Genomic DNA, 21814 nt, shown 5'->3' on the forward strand with positions numbered 1-21814 from the left:
ATACCTGTCCTCGCCGAGGTCCCACTTGGGAGGGGCGCTCGACGACAAGGTCCGAGGGACCTGGCAGGGCGGCGTACGCTAGGCGTGACCTGAGCGTAGCCCCCGTGCCCAGCCCCCTCGCGTGACCCTCCTGAAGGGAAAGCGTTGCGACGAGGCTGGACAATGAGCCGGGTGGCTCCCTGAGGTTGATGCGGCCATGGGGCCGCCCTCAGTTGTTTTTCACCAGCGCGGAGCATAGCGCTTCCGCACTTGCACGGGCATAGCCGCTCCTCGACCGTGTTGACTGCCAGCATGGAGCATGGTGCTTCCACTGGTGCGTGGGTGAGGGCTCCCTCTGAGTGGAGCCCCCAGGGCATGTATAGCCCCGCCCTGACACGTGGCTTGCACGGCAGGGCTAGACGACGTGTGTCTGGGCACTCGTGAGCCAGCGCGGGACTCACGAGATCCTACCTCAAGGCGGGTTGCACCTGGTCTTGATTCTTGATAGCTGCGGCGGCCCTGCGAGATGGTTAGGCAACCTACGCCGGATGAATCTCCTGAGGTGATCACATGAGAAGTCCAGACACCAACGACCCCAGGAGGTGACGTGAACGGGGCCGGCCCGCCAGATAGAGCTCAGTCATTGCGTTTATCGACGCTGGAGGGACGGACCTGAGCACAGACGCCGTGCCTAGTCTTCTCATGCGAAAAATCCTGAAGAAAGATGACCGGCGCGCGGCTCCTGTGGTGGCGAGGCACCGGGTCGCACGCCCTTGCTTGTCCGTCCGCGATTAGCTCATGCGAGAACAAGGCACCAAGGGCCATGGGAGGTGACGTACATGGGAGCTGGCCCGCGAGCCAGAGCTCAGCCTCTTGGGTTTAGCGACGCTGCAGGGACGGACCCAAGCACAGACGCCATGCCAGTCCTTAATCATGAGACGGTCGTGGTGGGCTTGCAAGGGCGCACGACGTTCATGGTATCGAAGTACCGGACAGGCAGGTGATAATCATAAGATGACTCAAGCAATGATAGCTCTGATAAATACAAGGACGATACATGCCACCAGGATGGACCCGAGCGGCCTGGGGATGATGCAGCCCGAGGGGCGCCCCCAACAGATTAAGCTAAAGATGCAAAAAGGTACACGCTGCAGGGACAGGCCCGTGCGACCTGGGAATGATGCAGCCCGAGGGGCGCTCCCAGCTGAATAAACAGGAAAATACCACCTGGCACCATTGTCGAAGAGGTGTTGGGGTAGCCGAAGATGCGTGCTGAAGGGGTTGCTCCTCACGAGTCGCCTGGGTCCTGAGCCTCGGGAGGCTCCGGGGGTCTAGGCAGCTCATGAAGAACCGTCGCCATCTCCGCCAGGACAGCGTGATGCCTGGCCTCCTGAGCCGCCAGAACGCTCCGCAAGTGGTGCTGGAAGGTGATAGCCGCGTTCGGCAAGCCGAAAGGCATGCGAGCGTAGCGGTGAGGCAGACCCTCGCACCGACCAACGCGCGATGGCCAGAAGCGCCCCTGAGACGCGGCCCTGTTGAGCCCTGGAATGTCGACGCAGACGTGCAGCCCATCTTCCTCGCCGGGACGAGGGGCTGCGCCAGGTGGTGGGCGGCGGTCGCCGCGCATGGTTCTCGCCTCTTGAAGCTCCTTAGTCACCTTGGTGATGAACTCCTGAGCCCCAGGCGCTCCACGCCTTGCGCCCTCTTGCGGGAAGCGTGCGGCGAAGCACGCCTCCACATGGTGCCCGAGCGCCTCCCTCGTGACGTTGTCTAGGTCTGAGGTCCTCCAGAAGAGAGCCCCCGAGCCCATCCTAAGGAGCGCGCCAGGCGCGTTTTCCTATGCGAGGGAGGGAGGCGCCCCGTCCGTGGCCGCAAGTCTTGAGGTGGTGCCGCTGGAGACGCTGTTCTCCTGAGGCCCTTGGTGGAGCATCTGTTTTTTCTTCTTGGGGATGGCCTTAGGAGGGTAGATGGTGCCTTCGTTGTCTGGGTCTTCGGCCGCTGCGGCCTGGTAGGCGCGCTCGAGAGAGCACACCACGTACTTTTCCTCGCAGGCGACCGTGATGACGCCGCCACTCCCTAGCATCTTGAGGACGTTGTAGCCGTGATGAGTCACCACCATAAACTTGGCCAGGGCCGGATACCCAAGGATGGCATTGTACAGCAGGCGGATGTGGGCGACGTCGAAGTCGATGAGCTCAGTGCGGTAGTTGTCGCGCTTGCCGAAGGTGACAGAGAGGCAGACCTGCCCTGTCGGGGTGGTGGAGCCATAGGTCACTCCTGAGAAGGGCTTGGTAGGCTGCAGCTGATCATATGGCACTTGGAGGCAGTCGAACGTCTCGACGGAAAGGACATTGAGCCCTGCGCCGCCGTCGATGAGGGTCTTGGTGACTTGGACGTTGCTGATGATGGGCGAGCAGAGCATCGGGAGGGCGCCGACAGTTGCCGCGCCCTTGAGCTGGTTGGATGAGCTGAAGGTGATGGCGCACTTGGACAACCTGAGCGGGCGCGTGGCCTCGAGCCTGGGGAGAGCCGCGTTCACTTCATGGGCAAACTTCTTGAGGATGCGCTGGGAGGTTGGGGCCTGAGCGCCACCCAGGATGCAAGCAATGGCGCGCGGCTCCTGGAAGCCCCCAGCCCCTCGTCCTGATGATGGTCTTCGTTCCTCCTTGGCGGTGGCGGCAGCGGAGGGAGACCAGCCTTGCCCTGAGGACGGTCCTCACGAGGCCGATCCCTCCAGGCGCCCTCGCGAGGCTGGTCCTGCCAGCGGTCCTCATGAGGCTGGTCGCGCCACTCCTGGCGAGGGTCGCGGTCGTCCTAGCATCCTCCACCTCGTCCTCCTCCTCGGCCGTAGCCTCGGTCGTTGCGCTCGGGGCGTCGACCGAAGCGCCCATCGCAGATGGCCCTGAGCTCCTGACAGTCGCTGGTGTTGTGGTTGTGCACGTTGTGGAAGGCGCAGAATGGGCGGCTGCCCTTGGATGACTCCGGGTGGTCGTGGCCGCGCTTCACCTCTGGCTCAGCCATGAGCACGGCTGCCCCCTGCGCTTCACATCCTTGGTCTTGGCCTTCTTGTCTTCTGGGTCTGCGGCTGGAAGCTCGAGGAGGGAGAGGCGCCCCTCCTCAGCTCTCGCACACTTGGTCGCCATGTTGAACATCTCCAGGGCCGTGCATAGGTCTTCGTGGATGGCGAGCTCCTCCTTCATCTTGACGTCGTGGACGCCATCCGAGAACGCGGAGATGATGGCCTCGTCCGTCACCTTGGGGATCTTGAGGAGGACGCTCTTGAAGCACTGGACGTACTTCTATAGGGTCTCTCACGGCTGCTGCTTGATGCGCTGTAGGTCACTCGCGGCCGGCGGGCGGTCGCGAGTGCCCTAGAAGTTGGGGACGAAACGCTCACGCATCTCGCCCCAGGAGGAGATCGATCACGCGAGCATGTTCAGGAGCCACGAGCACGCGCCATCTTTGAGGGCCATGGGGAAGCAGTTCGCCATGACAAAAATAAACCAAAACTCAAAAAAATACCAAAAGCACTTAGCTTCCTGGCAACGATGCGAGAAAAAGCTTGATGGCCTACAAGTTCACATGGTTTAGTTCTACCCTTTTGAAGTAAGAGTATCGATCCCACGGTGAGCACAGAAAATGGACTTTGTCTCTTGTAAGGGTTTGTAATGTTGTTATTGGAAGTTAGTTGTGGTCCAAAGTAAAGGGGAAATGGAAATTCCAAATATTGCAAGGTTTTCGCAAACAAGGTAATAAAATGCAAGAGTAAAATAAAAGAGTGAAAGTTGTGAAGTAACATTTTTTGAAATCAATAGGGCTAAAACATTCCGAGGGAGTCTGGATTCCCAATAGTATGTATGTAACGCGACCTATGCCTAAGCATAATTTGAAGTTCAAATTACTAAACCACTTTATATGTTTTCATAAGTGGGCGGAGCCAAGTACAAATCATGCATACATGTCACGGCCCCGTGTCACATACTCCACCATCGTTCATGTGCACTCGATTACCGAACGGTGTTAAAGGTTTCCCCATGGACGCAACTACGGTTGTCTTCATTTATCCCTTATTGCAATGACCAAGGAAGGAGGGAGATAGGTACTACATTACAAACCTCTGCAAACCCACCATCACACCAATAGTAATGGTATTTCGTACAAAAGAGGCATATGTTGGATGGTCGACTTCACCCAACAACGAGAAGATCATTAACATAAACATATAAAGAGGATGCCAAATCCTATCAACATTCAGTTCCTAAACATACTAGGGTTCCTCCACATCCTCAAGAACTATAAAGATTACTCGAACATCAAGTACATAAGCATCATGGAATGAATCAAGGTAAACATGCATGAAGTGCCAAAGTATTAGGTCCACACGGTATAATGTATTACAAAGATATGGTGGTGGCATAGACGGATGATTATGATGCCCTCTATGGGATGATGCTAGGACGGAGCCCTTCTATCAATTCCCCCTCTGGAATCCTTCCGGAGGCTAGTGTTCTTCGTTCTGGAAGATTTTCTGGTGGTTGTAGGCATCTGATCCACGATCCTATTGCATAGGAGTAAAATACTGGATCATGCGGGGGCGGCAGCGAGTGGTAGGATCAGCAATACAAGTGTGCGCGGTCATACCGTGCGCCGTCGATAGCCCCAGTCCCCTCTCTTGGGCTTCTTTCTTTTACTATAGTGCGTGCGGTCCCACTTATTTCCTTATTTTACTATAGTATTTTATTTCCCATATTCATGTGATTTTAATACCATACTGTTGGGATTTTTGCTTGTGCCTTCAAATACTTCCATCAAAGGAATCCTAGCGAAAACAGATAAAAGCGCGCACAAACGTAGTAAAATCTAGATAATCGTAATACTAAGGTATGGAATAAAAGGTGTAACCATACAAAAAGTCGAAAACATTGGACTCGACACCAGTCTAGGGGCCACAAGCTGGTTTTCCATTTGGAGCGTACACATACAACTTGTTTTGTAGGTACAAATGAGGCGATTCTGAATGATGCTACTATTTTACCGTTAGGGGGGTTCCCCCGATGGCTCGCATGCATATCTTGCGGAGTAGGCTGTTATTCCTTGTTTGGGGCTCTAGCCAGTTGTAGCCCCTCATCCATATGGTTGAGTCCAACTCGGATCTATGGGCGGACTCCCGATTAGTATTAAACTCAATCGGGTCACTTCCTGGACTTGCTTTGTAGCGTTTGAAAGTGCGGAGGCGATCTCTCTGCCAACCCAAATGAAGGTGTGATTTTCGCGGAATATGTGTTTTGGCACATGGCATTAAGAGTCGATCGTACGTGTGTGGGTGCATTGGTGCACCCTGTAGGGTTAAATCTATTGGAATAGTCTTGTCTACAGTTATGGATGACTTGGTGATTGTACCAGGTTCATAAATAGCTTCAACCATAATTGCTAAATCTTACCCACCCTTAATTTTGTTAGCTGATAGATCTTGACAACTCCTACCTTAATTTATAAAACTTTTCGACCATGACAGTGCCCTAAGGATTCTTCTTCGTGGGAGATGCGAAGGAGAATGCAAGGTAGTGTTATGTTTGATGGTAGGACTAGGTGGTTCTTATGTGGCCCTTTTCCTTATGCGCTCAATTTTCTTATCTCTCATACTCGCAGGTTCTAGTGTGTGTCTATAGAATGCTTAGTGATTGCTGCCACTTAAACTATATATACCCCTTCCTTGAGAATGATGCATATGTAGATATATATGATGTAAATCTTGCGAGTACAGCTGTGCACTCACCTTGGTTAATTTGGCCCATTTTCTCATGGAATCGCTGCAAATCAGATGGTAGCATATCAGGAACATGTTTGTTGATCGATGGTGTTAGCCGGTTATCCCACAGACAATGGTCTAGGCAAGGATTTGGATGCCTTTAATTTTCAAGCCTTCTTAAGGAATTTGTTAAACTTTACCTATCTAAGGTATATTCGCTTCCATTGTATGACTTGTATCTTGGACAAAAGACCTTTGTTGTATTCATTTGCTAGATTTGATTCTCCGGAGTTGTTGTATATATTTGCTGTTGTTACGGATTCTTTTGTGACTTGTGTTGTGATACTGACCGTTCACCCACATGGCATGCACGATTCCGTGTGTACATTGTGTGAAGGTGGCACCTTAGGATTGATTTTATGTGGAGGCCAGCAGAGGTTGCTAGATCTGCATAGTGTCGGTATTGGGGTGCTACAATCATCGGCCAAGGCATTTAAATTAACTCTTGCACCATGCACCATGCGAGCACCTCCCCCTCTTTTACAATCAGAACCAGTATTCGACAGTGGATAAATGGAAAGCCAGTTCCCAAATTTTAGATCTTTCATTTCATAAAAACCGGAGCCACACTCCTACTGATCGTGACCAATGACCCTACATGCTTGATAGAACCATGCAAGCTTCTCGTACCTAACATTGTATACATGTTGTTCCTTTTCTCTGACAATACTGGTGTGTTTTGTGAGCAGCTCTCGGATGTCATGAAGAGCACGCACTCATATATAGTCACCACGAGTGTTGCCGGAGATCCTTATCTCCGGGCTTTTTGAAGCTTTGTTGACCAATTTCTCCACTAGTTTCTTCTTGCAAAAGCCCTCTGGCAGCTTGTGGATTTGTAGCCATATGGGCATGGAATTTATCTTCCTCTTTGTTGGTGAACCCATCGTATGGGTGCAAAAGTATTTGCCAGAAGCGGAAGAGCCATGGCCCTTGCTCCATGATCCTCTCTCAATTACCGAGACACGAGACATGCACGATGAGCAGGTTGACCCAAATCGCCCGAAACATTGTTCAAGATTCCATGCAACACGCATCTTGCGGATGTCATGACGAACACACACTCATGTATAATCGCCCCTAGTGTTATCGGAGATCCTTATCTCCTGGCTTTCGGAAGCTTTGTTGATCAGTTTCTCCACTACTTCCTTGTTGCAAAAGCACTCTTCCAGCTTGTGGATTCGTAGCCATATAGGCATGGAATTTGTCACCACTTCCTCTTCGTTGGTGAATCCATCGTATGGGTGCAAAAGTATTTCCCAGAAGCGGAAGAGCCACAACCCTTGCTCCATGATCCACTCCCAATTACCGAGACATGAGACTTGCACGATAAGCAGGTTGACCCCGATCACCCGAAAGTGCAACCTTGTTCGAGATTCCACGCATCACGCATCTTGCAGAAGAAGGCTGCTCGACTGAAGTACGTACATGTCTGCACCCGAGCTAGGGTTAGCAAGCGAACTCCCTCCTAGAGCTCATGCTCCTCCTCATCAACGATCAAATTGTAAAAATAATCTTCCGAAGAACAAATTGGTCGAAGAAGACACCAAGGTCCCCAAGGTTTGCGCATTGTGAACCCACGTCCGTGGATGAGTTTGCATCAGAAGACGACGCCGTCACGATCTCAAACCCTTGGGCAAGGGGCAAGGCCATGAGGGTTAGAGCGGCGGGGGAGGGGGGGCAACGGGAGTCGATCTGCAGACCGAGGGGAACTTGGCAGTGGTAGTGGGTAAGGACTCAGCTATGATGAATCGCCAAGAGGGCACTAAACCCTACCGGTTACCTGGGGACTCTATTGATGTTGACCTTTTCGTGGAGTAATTCGTTAGTTCCTCAGGTTGATGGGGTCTTTTTCTCGACAATGTGTGTGACGTCTCTTGTTGTGTACTAGGTCGACCCGTGGTACCCTGATGGTGGGGCAGTTGTATCGGTTTTAGTCACGTTTTTCATAATTAACTGGTGAACTGTTTCTTGCTTAATTATTACTCCTTCTGTTAATTCTTATAAGATATTCTACGTTTTTCCAAATCAGATGTATATGAACACATTTTAGCGTGTTTGTTCACTCATTTTATTTCGTTTGTAGTCCGTATTGAAATATATCCAAAACATCTTACGATATTCAACGGAGAGAGTACATCATACGAGGCAATTTCTTCCAAGTTCGAAAAAAAAGTTTCGTACCAAGCTGGGTTTTTCATGGCCAGCCCGAGCTCTGTGTTAGCGCAGGTTGAGAGGAGACACAGTACTGAATGAGCTAGCGCACGTGAACTTCGTGGAACTCCATCAACGACGACGGCCGAGCGGGAGAGCACATAATTTCAACGGGAGTTGAAGGCCATGGCGGCGTACGCCGAGATCGGCGACGAGGCGACGCATGGGGATAGAGAGATCGATATGTACATGCAGTCACAGCGTGACGCATGGATTCGATACGGACGAAGGTCTTTCACCTACGCCTGCACTGCATGGTACCGCCGGACCGCCCGAAGCTCACGGCCTCGTACGTACCTACCCGTGGCTGTGGGGTGTGGAGAACCAAATTTTGTCCAAATCTGTGGTGCCCGTGCGAGAGAAAAGACATGCACTGCATCCATGCGTACCAGTGCGACTGCTTGGACCTGCCTATGGCCAAGCCAAATGGTACCCGGCGCAGGTAGCTAGGCGCACTCGTGACATTTCTGGCTAAAGTACATGTGGGGCGTTTTCCACCGGGCTCAGTTTTGGTAGTGTCCAAGGCCAGATTGAGGAGCTATAGCCGATAGCATCGTACGCCCTATTACCACTAACCCATGTATGTATAGCTCAAAAAAAATAACCCGTGTATATATATTTATTTTTACAAATGTAGGCAAACTGACATACAAAGGCCACAACATATCATTAATCTGTGTACCGGAAATATTTCCGTTAAGAAATTAATGGAAAGGGGTGATAGCCCGGTTGAAAAATATCATTAATCTGTGTCTTTTTTTAAGGCATTGCTATGGAGTCTGTTCAAACGTGCTCTTCATGGTGAAACCCAATATCTGACCCTGAGTGGTTGGCTCGCGGGAACCTTCCTCGTAGCTCGTTTGCTGTCAAGGACGATGGATGGCGTTGTTGCTTGTCTGTTGCAAGTTGTTTGATGCATCGGTTGTCTTTGCTTTTTTTCACTTCTTTTTAATGTTTCTTGGCCGAGTGCATCCTCGTTATCTCGACCTATTATGGATACTTGTGTCCTTGCAGAGGATGGGTGTAATTGGTATTATCTTGATATTTATAAAGTACCGCTTCAGCTATTCCTCGGTTGCCTGAAAATCAAAATCACGGCGGTCGATTTTGTTGGAGAAGGGCCAATCCGTGAGCCCGAGACGAGGAGGTAGTAGTCTTCCGCGGGTCGTGGCGTCGAAGCTATAGGGGAGGAGGGTGGTTCGCATGTGAGTGTTCGTAGACCTCTTTCCGATGTGTGTGAGAACTTGTGGGAGGCGAGGCGGGAGGGCGGACCGGGGGAGAGGAGGGGAAGAAATCACGTCTACGCTTTAAGGAAGAAGATAAACAATGATACCTAGAGGAGGAAGAAAGCACCCTTTGTAAACACACTCACACAAATATTTCTACTCTCTTACTGGTGTATGGACATGCTTACAGACAAAGTGAATACGTCAAAAAACCCAGTAAATCGATGGTGCACGAACAGGTAGCTATTACCGCCGTGCCGTTGTCCTTGGTCTCTGACCATTGTTGAACCGTTGGTTGAGATGCATGCGGGCGTGATTAAGATGCGTAGAGTTAGCATCGCACATATCCAGACGCGAACAAGCTGTCATGCATACATAAATCCAACGCCCGTGTGCGTGGTGCGTCGACCTACGTCGGCTAGTGTCGGTGGACCCAAATCCTCAGCCGCTTCACGACCGTGTGCGTGAGCGCGGGGCCCGCCCGCCGGGCAAGCCCCCTCCCCACAGTCGGTGGACCCCTGGTCCACACTCCACAGCCGCTTCACGACGCTCGCTCGCTCCACTCCATCGACTGTGCTGCTGTACTCACTCGTACTCACTCCCTTAATTTCTCTGAGCTGTACATGCGATTACAAGCTCAATTTACAGCAGTACACTCAATGTGTACACTACAGTAACATTCTACCAATACGCTCGTATGCCGTCCGTGAGAAAGAACTGCGGGCGTACGTAGCGACGTAGCAGAGGAGCGTACAGTAGCCAGTGTGGAAAGGAGGGGGCAAAAGGCGATAGGGAAAAGCATGACAACGATATGAACGAAAGGAATCAGACAGCAACCTTCTTATTAGCCTCCTCCATACCCTCCCCTTCCTCCTCCTCCTCCTCGTCTCCTCTTCTTCTCCTCCCCCTTGTCTCGAGAGCAAGCAAGAAGACGACTAGTAGCCGATAGCTAGCTAGCATGCAGCCGCACAAGGGATAGATAAGAGCCGGGGAGACAGAGAGGTATGGGGAAGAAACAAAGCCCTCGTTTCTCTCTGCGTGCGCGCGCGTGTGGGTTTGGGTGCTTGCGAGCTTCGATTTGTTCTCCCACTCTAGCTTACTTGTTTCAGAGTGCAACTGCTGGTTTGGATTTCACTGCGGGAGTTTGTTCGTTTGTTCATCTTCGTTCCGCGATTGAGCCCTAACCCTTTGGAGTTTTTCTTCTTCCCCCCAGCTTCTTCTTGTCCAAGCTTCAGATCGATTCCGGCCAGGCAAAGACACACACACACATATGAGATAGGTATCGCCTTCTCTATCTTTATCTTTGGTGTTTTCCTCCCTCTCCTCGTCCGAGAAACAACTTTCTGGCCTCTTCTTCTTTGCACGTTTCCTGAGTTTGTTCTTGGCATATCTCTCATGGAAAGCGCTGCTTTTTCTTGAAGTGAGGGGAAATTTGCTGCTAGTTCCAACACCAGGCTACCAAAAGGGAAAGGTTTCCCTGTTGCCGGTGAGCAGCTGAAAGGGTGAATCTGAGCGGCGATGGCATCCAATTCATCGGCGGCGGCTGTCGCGGCGCTGTTCGGGATTAGGGAAGGGCACCAGCAGGACCAGATGAAGCCGCTGCTCGCCCAGCACCAGCGGCAGCATGTCGTCGCGCCTCCCAGCGCGCTGTTGACGGCGGGGCCAGACCAGGCGGCCGCGGCGGCGCCACCGGTGAAGAAGAAGAGGACCATGCCAGGTATGATAAGAAACTGGAGAATGCCCTTCCTGCAATTCCATTCGTGCATGCATAGCATCTCCTAGCGGACCTCGCTTGGATCTGCTAGGACTTTTTTTTAGATCATTCTGCTAGGAGTTTCCCTCGGAGAGATCTTAGATGCAAGAACGGCAACTCTCTCGTGGGCTTATGGTTTCTCCTTCTGTCGATCTTACTTTATCTGGCCCTTGTTTCTTGATTTCCAAATTCGATTCACAAGAGAAGAGGCGCCTCCTTAAATAGGAGTTGCGTTAGAGTCCAATATTTGTTTTCACTGGATTTATATGGAATGAAAATGGTCCCTTATGTTCTTCAGTTCCAGTTCTCTCTCCCGGCCCCTTGTCGAGTGAATTTTCTTCCGTGAGCTACCTCGATCGAAACCAAGCTGGATGTGGTCGTCACATCTTTTTACTCACTGTATACTTCATTTAAAGCTGCTTGTAGTCTCACCTGAATAGTAGACTAGGGAAAACCTAATTATTCCTAGTATTCATCCTGTTCATTCTTATTCCTCCTTTTTTTACTCATTCCAAATTTCATCAGTAGATATACGAGTTTGCGTACGTAATTCCTTGTGTGTTCGAAGTAAAAATCCTTGGAATAAACCGTCACTGCGGACTCACGGGTCACGAGTACTACCAGTTCAAATTGGACAAAAAGAAAGTAAAGTTTTCTAGCAAGATTCCATGTACATGAGCTGTTCTCCTCTTCACCCTTTTGCTCCTTGTTCCTCTTGCCAATTATGAGAGATACAGATAGTATAGGGGCCATGACGCGATCGTCGTCAATTCCTTTGTTCCCTATATTAGTTGCTGCAAATGCTCTTTTGCGTGTTTTCTTCCCCGAAGTCTCATGCAAATATTCTCCCCTTTGTTGCCTCCATTTGTCCCTTCCTCACCAAAACCAAAGGAAGAAACACCACCAGTACGTTACCTGCTACCTCTCTCCCTCACACCATGCGCCATTATTAGTCATAATAAGCTAATCGTGCGCCGTTGCCTTATCACGCATTAGCACTGTTGTCTGTAAAACATGGCAACTTCTGTGCCCCTACCATTTCAAGCTTATCGTGCATGTTAACGCGCAGCCGTTACTACTATGCATGCTCAGTTGCTCGCTGCCTACATTAATTCTAGTGATCGATCGATATCAGATGTGCAATTGAGTTGGTTATAATTAACTGCGGATGTATGTTGCATTGATAATACATGTATACATGCATGCAGACCCTGACGCGGAGGTGATCGCGCTGTCGCCCAAGACGCTGATGGCGACGAACCGGTTCGTGTGCGAGGTGTGCAACAAGGGGTTCCAGCGGGAGCAGAACCTGCAGCTGCACCGGCGCGGGCACAACCTGCCGTGGAAGCTGAAGCAGAAGGACCCGAACCAGGTGCAGCGGCGGCGGGTGTACCTGTGCCCGGAGCCGACGTGCGTGCACCACGAGCCGGGCCGCGCGCTGGGCGACCTCACCGGCATCAAGAAGCACTTCTGCCGCAAGCACGGCGAGAAGAAGTGGAAGTGCGACAAGTGCGCCAAGCGCTACGCCGTGCAGTCCGACTGGAAGGCGCACTCCAAGATCTGCGGCACCCGCGAGTACCGCTGCGACTGCGGCACCCTATTCTCACGGTACGTACGTTCCAGTTCTACGTCTAGTTGCTCGCTCGTTATACCTACCTTACGTTACGTACGCACCGCACACATGCATGCACGCACGGTTTTGGCAAGGACAAATCTGCGTTGGTTTCGGCATTGCATGCATGCACCCAGACCCAGGCGGCTAATAAGTTGAATATACTCTCTCCGTTCCTAAATATAAGTCTTTCTAAAGATTTCAACAAATGACTATATACGAAGCAAAATAGATAAATCTACACTCTAAAATATGTCTATATACATCCATATGTTGTAGTCCATTTAAAATGTTTAAAAAAACTTATATTTAGGAACGGAAGGAGTACTTCCGTTTTCCATGGTGTCTACGTACCGTCTTTCGGTCGATGGATGACCTTTTGTGCTGGTGAGTGGTGACCCAAAGCCTGCTGAGTTAGGGCCGGGTTAGGGTTTCGTCTGAACTGTCGCTTCTCTAGTGCATGCTTAATTTGTTGAAGGGAAGGTTTGCACGCCCGTGGAAGAGTGAGAAAGACGGGGAGAGAATGCCACACGTACGGGGGGACAAGATAAATCTGGGAATTAACCGGCTGGGAACCTGCGTACACAGTCTCACACACGTGATGCAAGTGTTCCCAGCTAATTCGTGTAGTTATCTTACTACCGTATGCATCTTGGCAAAAAGAAAAGGCTTCCCATATGTTCCCTTGCACGAGCTCAGATGCACGTCGTACGCGTGCGTCACAGGCCACACTGCTGCTGCGTGGATGATTACCCGGGACGTCAAATGTAGCACAATCTTCGCCCAAGCACGAGAGCATGGGCGCACGTACACGCACGTTACACACACACTGACATGCTCCCACAATTGGGTCGCCACGTAAGCAAGCTGGTCTGCCCGCATTGTCATGTGAGCTGGCTGCGTAGCTAGATGCGGCGCAGTGCCTTCCGTTGGTCGTGTCAGAAGCTCGATCAGTGCTAGCACGGCCAGGTTCACGCACACACTTCACAGCTTTTCCTTGGATACGTTTACTCCATCCAGGCCCTCACAACCCTTCACGTGGGTGCAATTCTCAGGAGCTAGCAGCACAGCGAGATTCTCTCTCTCTCTCTCTCTCTCTCTCTCTCTCTCTCTCTCTCTCTCTCTCTCTTTCTCTCTCTCTCTCTCTCTCTCTCTCTCTCTCTCTACATCATTGAAGCATCTGGGCTGGAGCGGGTTGGTGACCCTATCTTTCACTAGCTCGGCACACATTTCTCTAATGGGGAGGAGGCGTATATGGGATGCATCGGCAGAAGCTGCCTTGATTGAGATATGAATTTTAATCATTTTCTTTCACGGCCGCTGCTCTCTTCATGCAACATCTCATTCAGATCAATAATTCTCAAGGACCCGGGCCCCCTCTCCCCTACTCCTAGCTAGGGATCGGTACAGCAGCCCTTATTTTTCCTCTCATCTTCTTCCGGATCTAATTCTTGATTGGTTACTCGGGATGCGAGCTTTACTGCAAATCAAGTCTTCTGAGGTGCTTAACCCATGGAAATCCTAGTGTCAGCTAACCGCGCAAATTTGTGCCCTTGCTGCCTTTTCTCCTTGGAAGCTCCCTCCTGTGAGGAATCTAGCCATCCGATCCGTAGCTTAATTCTAGCCGCATAACATGACAAGCAACCTGCTTAACTCGTTTCCTCCTTTTCCTCCTTGATTGACATGAGTTTCTGGGATCTCGAGCTGTCATTGAGTGTGATAGAAGTGAAACCAACAGGTATAGTCAGATCATGTACTACAGACTCGAATGTATAATACTCCCTCCGTCCCATAATGTAAAATATTCTACATGGACGGAGGGAGTATAATTTAGGGGTATATTATCTAATTGAAAATAAGTGTTACAAAGATGTTCATAACTATGCTTTAATTTTGCGTTTGTGTGCCATGAATATTGGCCTCGAGTAATTAAATTCTCGTAACACCCTAGAATATGTACTCCCTCCGTCTGAAAATACTTGTCATCAAAATGGATAAAAAGAGATGTATCTAAACTAAAATATATCTAGATACATCCCCTTTTATCCATTTTGATGACAAGTATTTTCGGACGGAGGGAGTAATTATGAAAAAAATTGAGGGAATGCGAGACTTTCTAATTATTACTTTTCTTTTTGTGCTTGTGTTTTTCTTTACCTTTTTCTTTGGTCGGCATGTTAGTAAATATAATTTAGGGAAGTTTGCGGGTAATGTGATGTAAATATAGCGGCAAGAGTACTTATTAAAAGTTTATTACGGGACATATGTGATGTTTGTTAAATCCGCATAAACTTTGGGGTTGTTGATTCATGGAGTGACTAAAGTTCAGCAAAGTTCCCTCACTTTTATCCACATTAAAAAAAGATTGAGGGATCCATGCAACTTATCTCACATTAAAAAAGAAAAGATAAAGGCTTCTCATTAACTCATCGCTCACTATAGGTGAAAACATAAACAAAACTCATTACAGTTTGGATAATTTTGTATAACACCTTATGTATTATGAACATAAAAGGTACAAGAATAAAACTAATATTTGTTAATATGGGATAATAATTGCAGTCACTTAAGCTCATTTTGATTCACTTTGGAGTAATATTAGACTTGCAATTCGATGTCACGGGGAGACAGGTTCAAGGAACAAGATTTAGCGAAACATTAAAGGCCACTTTGATTTGTATGATCCTAATTAAAAACACGGGAATAGGAAAAAAATGCAAGATTGGAATATCATGCCCATTTGAATTCTATAGGGGATTGGTTTGTTTGATCACGTCATAGGAAAAACAAAAGATTCTTGACTAGCCACTATTTTTCCTGCGAAGTGCAAAGAAATCCTTAGGAAAATTTCTTATGGGATTCAGTCCTATTTATCAAACAACCTATATTGGGAAACTACCCTTTTTAAAATATGAGAGAGAACCCCCAACCTCTGTATCGATTGATGCAGCTCTCTACTATTGCATAGTTTTAACATCTATAGTGTTTGATACAATAAAACCTTCAAAAAAAGAAAAAAAAACAATGCCATGCAAACCAAATGGTAATTTAAAAAATCAGTTGAAAAAAATGAGGAAAAGGAAAAATCCCAATTTTAGATTAAAAAATTTAAAGCTTGAAATGAAAAATCCGTAAGGAATCCTATCCTCCAATATTTCTTCGAAAATCCTCTAAACCAAAAGAATCCCTTAAATGAATTATTTTAGCAACTTGTTTCATATTTATTTTGTTTACCCTTGCTTACTATGGATACAATCATATAGATGGAATATTTCAAGAAGGCAATATGAACTAAAATTCAAAAAGAGAGGGAAAGAGACATAAATTGTGGATTATCCAACGGTTAAACTGGTTACATGATCGCCAAACAATTTTTGCAATCCAATACACACTTATAAATAAAAGATAAAAATGTACCATTGCCATACAACAATTCATCATAATTTTTTTAACACAATACAATCACATATGCTCATATTCACGCACATACAGTCATCTCTATAAATGCACGCACGCACATCTTACCCCTATGACTATGAGCACATCTGAGATACTGAGCTGGCACAAATATTGAGATCTTCATCAAACAATTCATGGTAGTGACACCCCATATATATATGCATGCATAGATGCTTTTTTCTCTAAAGAAAAAGTAGACTCAGCTGCGCGTCCACGGCATTTTTGTTGAGGGAGTACAGTGCGCCCAAGTTTTTTCTATATACAACATGCCGTAAAAAATACAGAATATTTTGTACTGCACTGTTGCCTTTGCACGGATGACAAGACAGCATATATGGCTTGCATCTGGGCAACTTCACGTGTTCGCAGTGTGACTGTGAAGCAGTACTGTCCTTACATTCCAGTCCTAGCACTTCATGAGGCAAATAAAAGCCTTGTTCGATAGGAGTATTTTGCAAGCGACTCATGCATTATATACCCTATACTTTATCCTTAATTTGGTTATTATGATGCAACTGCAGCATGTTATGCTCATGCGTATAGGAGCATTCAACCGCCACTAACAACTTCTGCATGCACTCATGACTCATACATGTTAACATGCAGGAGGGACAGCTTTATCACCCACAGGGCCTTCTGCGACGCCCTAGCCCAGGAGAGCGCGCGGCTGCCGCCCGGGGCCGGCCACCTCTACGGCGCCACCGGCGCGGCCAACATGGCACTCAGCCTCTCGCAGGTCGGCTCCTCCCTCCACGACGCGCACGGTCAATACCACCAGGCGTCCTCGGATCTCCTCCGCTTCGGCGGTGGCGGTGGCGGCGGCATGGCCGCCCGCCTCGACCACCTCCTGTCGTCGTCCAACGCCCCGTCCTTCCGCCACCTGCCACCTCCACAAGCGCCGCCCTTCCACCTCGGCTCAGCGCAGGAGTTCGTCGACGGGAATGGATCGCCCGCGTTCTTGCATGGCAAACCGTTCCACGGCCTCATGCAGCTCCCGGATCTCCAGGGCAACGGCTCCGGCGGCACGTCGTCGTCGGCTCCTGGTCTTTTCAACCTCGGATACATCGCCAACAGTGCCAATAGCTCCGGTACCTCCAGCCACGGCCACGCGAGTCAGGGACACATGGCCAATGACCAGATCAGCGAAGGAGGCGGCGGCGGAGGTGCTGGTTCTGAGAATTCGGGCGCGGCGTTCTTCAGCGCCGGTGGGAACTTTTCCGGTGGCGACCACCAGGTTGCTCCCTCGGGGATGTACAACGAGCAATCCGTGATGATGCCGCAGATGTCGGCGACGGCGCTGCTCCAGAAGGCGGCGCAGATGGGCTCTAGCACAAGCGCAGACGGCGGTGGCGCGTCCGTGTTCGGCGGTTTCATGGGCTCGTCCGTCCCGCAGGGCCGCGCACCCATGCTCGACCAGGGACAGATGCAACTGCAGAGCCTGATGAACTCGCTGGCCGGCGGCGGCAATGGTGGCGGAATGTTTGGCGGCGCCAACGGCCGCGGCATGATTGATCCGAGGCTGTATGATATGGATCAGCACGAGGTCAAATTTAGCCAGGGCCGTGGCGGCGCCGTCGGCGGCGGGGACGTGACGCGGGACTTTCTTGGCGTCGGTGGCAGAGGGGACATGATCAGGGGGATGTCAGTGGCAAGAGGAGAGAACCACAGCGGCAGCGACATGAGCTTCTTGGAGGCGGAGATGAAGTCGGCCTCGTCGCCATTCAATGGAGGCAGGATGCAGTGAAGAGCTTGTAGAAAGGCAATGAGCTGGCTTGCTTAAGCTCGATCCTGTAGTGAGCGAGTTGAGATCTTGGGATACATCATACATCCATCCATGGAACAAGCTGTTTACACAGGTTGGCATTTGGCAGCACAAATCTTTTGACTTGAGAGAGCAAGGTTGAGATTCCTCTACCAACTCGAGCCAGAACAACCGGAATCGTGAGACGAGACTATATATTTAGTGGCTGCTTTCCTGTTCATGTTTTGTTACTGTAGTTGAACCTTGTTAAATTGGGTTAATTCATACCGTCCAGAAGAGATAGTTGCATATACCGTAAGGTTTGTAGCTCGCTTTGTGAGGGATGATCAAAAATTGACCGCACCTATTCAATCTATTTTGTTCTTGCTCTTTTTTCACTATGAACTAGCAGAATCAGGCCCGCATTTGCGCGGCTAGATTTTCTTTTTATTATTGTGTTCATGTTTTTCTCTTTCTGCTAATATAAGTACTTCCTTTGTAGTATAAGATGTTTCGTTACAGAGATAGTGTTATGACCCGGTAGTGAATGCTCCCGCGAGCCGGCAGGTCGGCACTGTTCAACGGTGCATCGGGATGCCAGGCTGAACCATCAATGGCGCAATTTTGGTGGGGTGATGATGCTACCCATAAAAGAATGCACTAGTTTGCCTGGTGAATAATGTGTGTGCCCAAGAAAAAAGGTGGGATGGCTTTAGGGACATGTATACACTGTTTTAGTCTAGCTTTATTGTCTAAACAAGCTTGATGCTTGATAGATAACTCGGAGTCCCTATATGTTACAATTCTCATAGCTAAGTACTACGCTGATAGTGATTTGCTAATTGTCCCATTAAAGAAGAAGGCATCTTACACTTGGCAAAGCATCATGGAGGGGGTGAAAACACTCAAACTTGAATATGTATGCCGTGTTGGAGAAGGACAAAACGTTAATATTTGGACAGATGCATGGATCTCGCAATTTCCATATAGATTACCAATTATTAGACATACTAATCAGTTATTATCCAAGGTGTCTGGCCTGATTGATCCAACATCCGGTCAATGGGATGAACAACTCATCGAGCAAACATTTTGGCCGGTAGACATGAGACATATTTTGTCCATCTCGTTGCCAACATATGAAATGTCAGATATTTTGGCTTGGAACTTGACTAGATATGGGACCTTTTCATTGAAATCTGCATACTATGCGGTATGGAAGGACCAGCACGGAGCTAAGGTCCCGAGGTGTAGCATTGCCGGTGGTATGACCATAAACCCTATTTGGGAGACTATGTGGAGCATGGCATGTCCGTCAAATGTGAAAATCTTCATATGGAGGAGCCTTCAAGGTACCCTGCCGTGTTGTGCTACTCTCGCTGATAGGTATATGAAGGTTAATACAAAATGTCCAGCGTGTGAAGGAGTTGAGAGTGTCAAACAAATTTTATTCCAATGTCGAAAAGCAAAACAAATCTGGTCTGGTATGGGCCAGAGGGATGTTATTAAGCGTGCCTACACTATTGATCTTACAGGGAAGCAGTGTTAGAATATCTCCTATCTATCCCTACAAATGAAGCTACAGTCCTTGGGTAGGGCAGTCCCAAATTGTGGTTGTGGCGGCTAGGTATTTGTGGTGGGAAAGGATGAAACTTGTTCATGGTGAGCAGACACAACAATCAGCGCGAATTATTTTGGCAATCCGTGCGCTAGTATCAACTTTTTCTGCAACATACTCCCTTTCTGCCAAAATTAAAAGAAATGGTTGGACTAGACCGATTAATGGATATGTCAAACTCAATGTAGATGCCTCTTGTGATTCACATACTCTCGAAGGTATAGTGGGTGAAGTAATTTGTGACAGTTCATGCAAGTTCTTGGCGGCAAGGAATAATCAATCTGGTGGATGTGTTGATGTTCATACGGCAGAATCTTTGGCCTTACGATATGGTCTGAATCTAGCCCAAACCTTTGCATGCTCAAAGTTGATAGTTAACTTAGATAATTCTGATGTTAAAACTTGCAATGCAAGAAGGTGGCAATTCTCAGGGTTCGTGGCTGCCATTATTGATGGCTGTTATCATATGGCTCAGGATTTTTCTCATGTTCTTTGTGAGCATTGTCATAGAGAAGGTAATAGTGTGGCTGGTTTGATGAGCCTCCTAGTGCCATCACCCCTATGCTTGTATGCGATACTACTTTGATTACTGCTCCCTCCGTACTAAAAGAAGTGTCATGGTTTTAGTAAAACCACGACACTTATATTAGGACGGAGGGAGTACTTAATAAAGGGGTGTTGAGATGTCAAAAGAAAAACAGCCATTATTGTGGTGTATTCTCTTTGTGACCGGCTAGCGACCGACCAGATGACTAAACTTTCAATTTGGTCAGTCAATTTTTTATTATTCAGTCTAGGATTAAAGGGCCGAGATTAAGAATCAAGCGATGGAACTATTGAAGGCATGCGTGCGATTGGGAATAAAGGTGAATAGTACATGCACGCATGCAAGCGAGCATGTGCTCGTTCTCTTTGACGTAATGATAACCCACAAGTATAGGGGATCGCAACAGTTTTCGAGGGTAGAGTATTCAACCCAAATTTATTGATTCGACACAAGGGGAGCCAAAGAATATTCTCAAGTATTAGCAGTTGAGTTGTCAATTCAACCACACCTGGATAACTTAGTATCTGTAGCAAAGTGTTTAGTAGCAAAGTAATATGATAGTAACGGTAACGGTAGCAAAAGTAATATTTTTGGGTTTTGTAGTGATTGTAACAATAGCAGCGGAAAAGTTAATAAGCGAAGAACAATATATGAAAATCTCGTAGGCATTGGATCGGTGATGGAGAATTATGCCGGATGCGGTTCATCATGTAACGGTCATAACATAGGGTGACACAGAACTAGCTCCAATTCATCAATGTAATGTAGGCATGTATTCCGAATATAGTCATACGTGCTTATGGAAAAGAACTTGCATGACATCTTTTGTCCTACCCTCCCGTGGCAGTGGGGTCCTAGTGGAAACTAAGGGATATTAAGGCCTCCTTTTAATAGAGTACCGGACCAAAGCATTAACACATAGTGAATACATGAACTCCTCAAACTATGGTCATCACCGGAAGTGGTCCCGATTATTGTCACTTCGGGGTTGCCGGATCATAACACATAGTAGGTGACTATAGACTTGCAAGATAGGATCAAGAACTCACATATATTCATGAAAACATAATAGGTTCAGATCTGAAATCATGGCACTCGGGCCCTAGTGACAAGCATTAAGCATAGCAAAGTCATAGCAACATCAATCTCAGAACATAGTGGATACTAGGGATCAAACCCTAACAAAACTAACTCGATTACATGATAGATCTGTAACGCCCCGGATCCGATGCGCCAGGTGTCTGCCAGTCATTCGCCTTCGTTGCCATGTCATTTGCTTGCATGTTGCATTTTGCCATGTCATCATCTGCATTGCATCGTCATGTTTTTCAAAACTTGCATCCGGTCCTTTTCCCCGTTGTTCGTTTCGCGATCCGACACTCTCGCATGCACCGGCGTACCCCTCTTGTTTCTTTTCGTGAGCGGGTGTTAAACGTTCTCAGAATGGACCAAGGCTTGCCAAGTGGCCTTGGTATACCACCGGTAGACCACCTGTCAAGTTTCGTTCCATTTGGAGGTCGTTTGATACTTTAACGGTTAACCGGGTAACCGCAAAGGGCTTTTGTGTGTTGCAGCAAAACCCCCCTCCAAACAGCCCACTAGCTCATCCAAACCCCCTCCATGCTCTCGTCGTTCGATCACGATCGTGTGGGCGAAAACCGCACCCTGTTTGGACTCTCCTAGCTCCCTCTGCCTATATATTTGCACCTCCCCCGAAATTTCACGGATGAACCCTAGCCTTCCCCTCCCTCTCGCCGCCGGACATGTCCACCCCGCGCCGGACGGATCCCGCCGCCGCCCGCAGCCAACCACGTCGCACCACATGGCCTCCTCCGACACCAGCCGCCGCGCCCCGCCGC

The 21814-nt window shown here is 48.8% G+C and overlaps 1 protein-coding gene across 1 annotated transcript; it reads left to right on the top strand.

Moving 5' to 3' along the window:
- Positions 1-9952: 9952 nt before the first annotated feature.
- Positions 9953-18166, top strand: LOC123145069 (protein indeterminate-domain 4, chloroplastic). Its single transcript, XM_044564378.1, has 5 exons — positions 9953-10227; positions 10439-10504; positions 10647-10942; positions 12187-12586; positions 16656-18166. The coding sequence occupies exons 3-5, from the start codon at positions 10744-10746 to the stop codon at positions 17791-17793; spliced, it is 1737 nt and encodes a 578-aa protein (XP_044420313.1). The 5' UTR covers positions 9953-10227; positions 10439-10504; positions 10647-10743; the 3' UTR covers positions 17794-18166.
- The last annotated feature ends 3648 nt before the right edge of the window (positions 18167-21814 follow it).

The sequence above is a fragment of the Triticum aestivum genome, chromosome 6D, assembly GCF_018294505.1.
Source record: "Triticum aestivum cultivar Chinese Spring chromosome 6D, IWGSC CS RefSeq v2.1, whole genome shotgun sequence".
In the NCBI taxonomy this organism is placed as follows: domain Eukaryota; kingdom Viridiplantae; phylum Streptophyta; class Magnoliopsida; order Poales; family Poaceae; genus Triticum; species Triticum aestivum.

Excerpts from the sequence above, each read along its gene's own strand:
- LOC123145069 (XM_044564378.1), top strand. The coding sequence starts at position 10,744 with ATGGCATCCAATTCATCGGCGGCGGCTGTCGCGGCGCTGTTCGGGATT. Across the intron at positions 10,943-12,186 it reads GAAGAAGAGGACCATGCCAG|ACCCTGACGCGGAGGTGATC; the intron begins GTATGATAAGAA and ends ACATGCATGCAG. Across the intron at positions 12,587-16,655 it reads TGCGGCACCCTATTCTCACG|GAGGGACAGCTTTATCACCC; the intron begins GTACGTACGTTC and ends GTTAACATGCAG.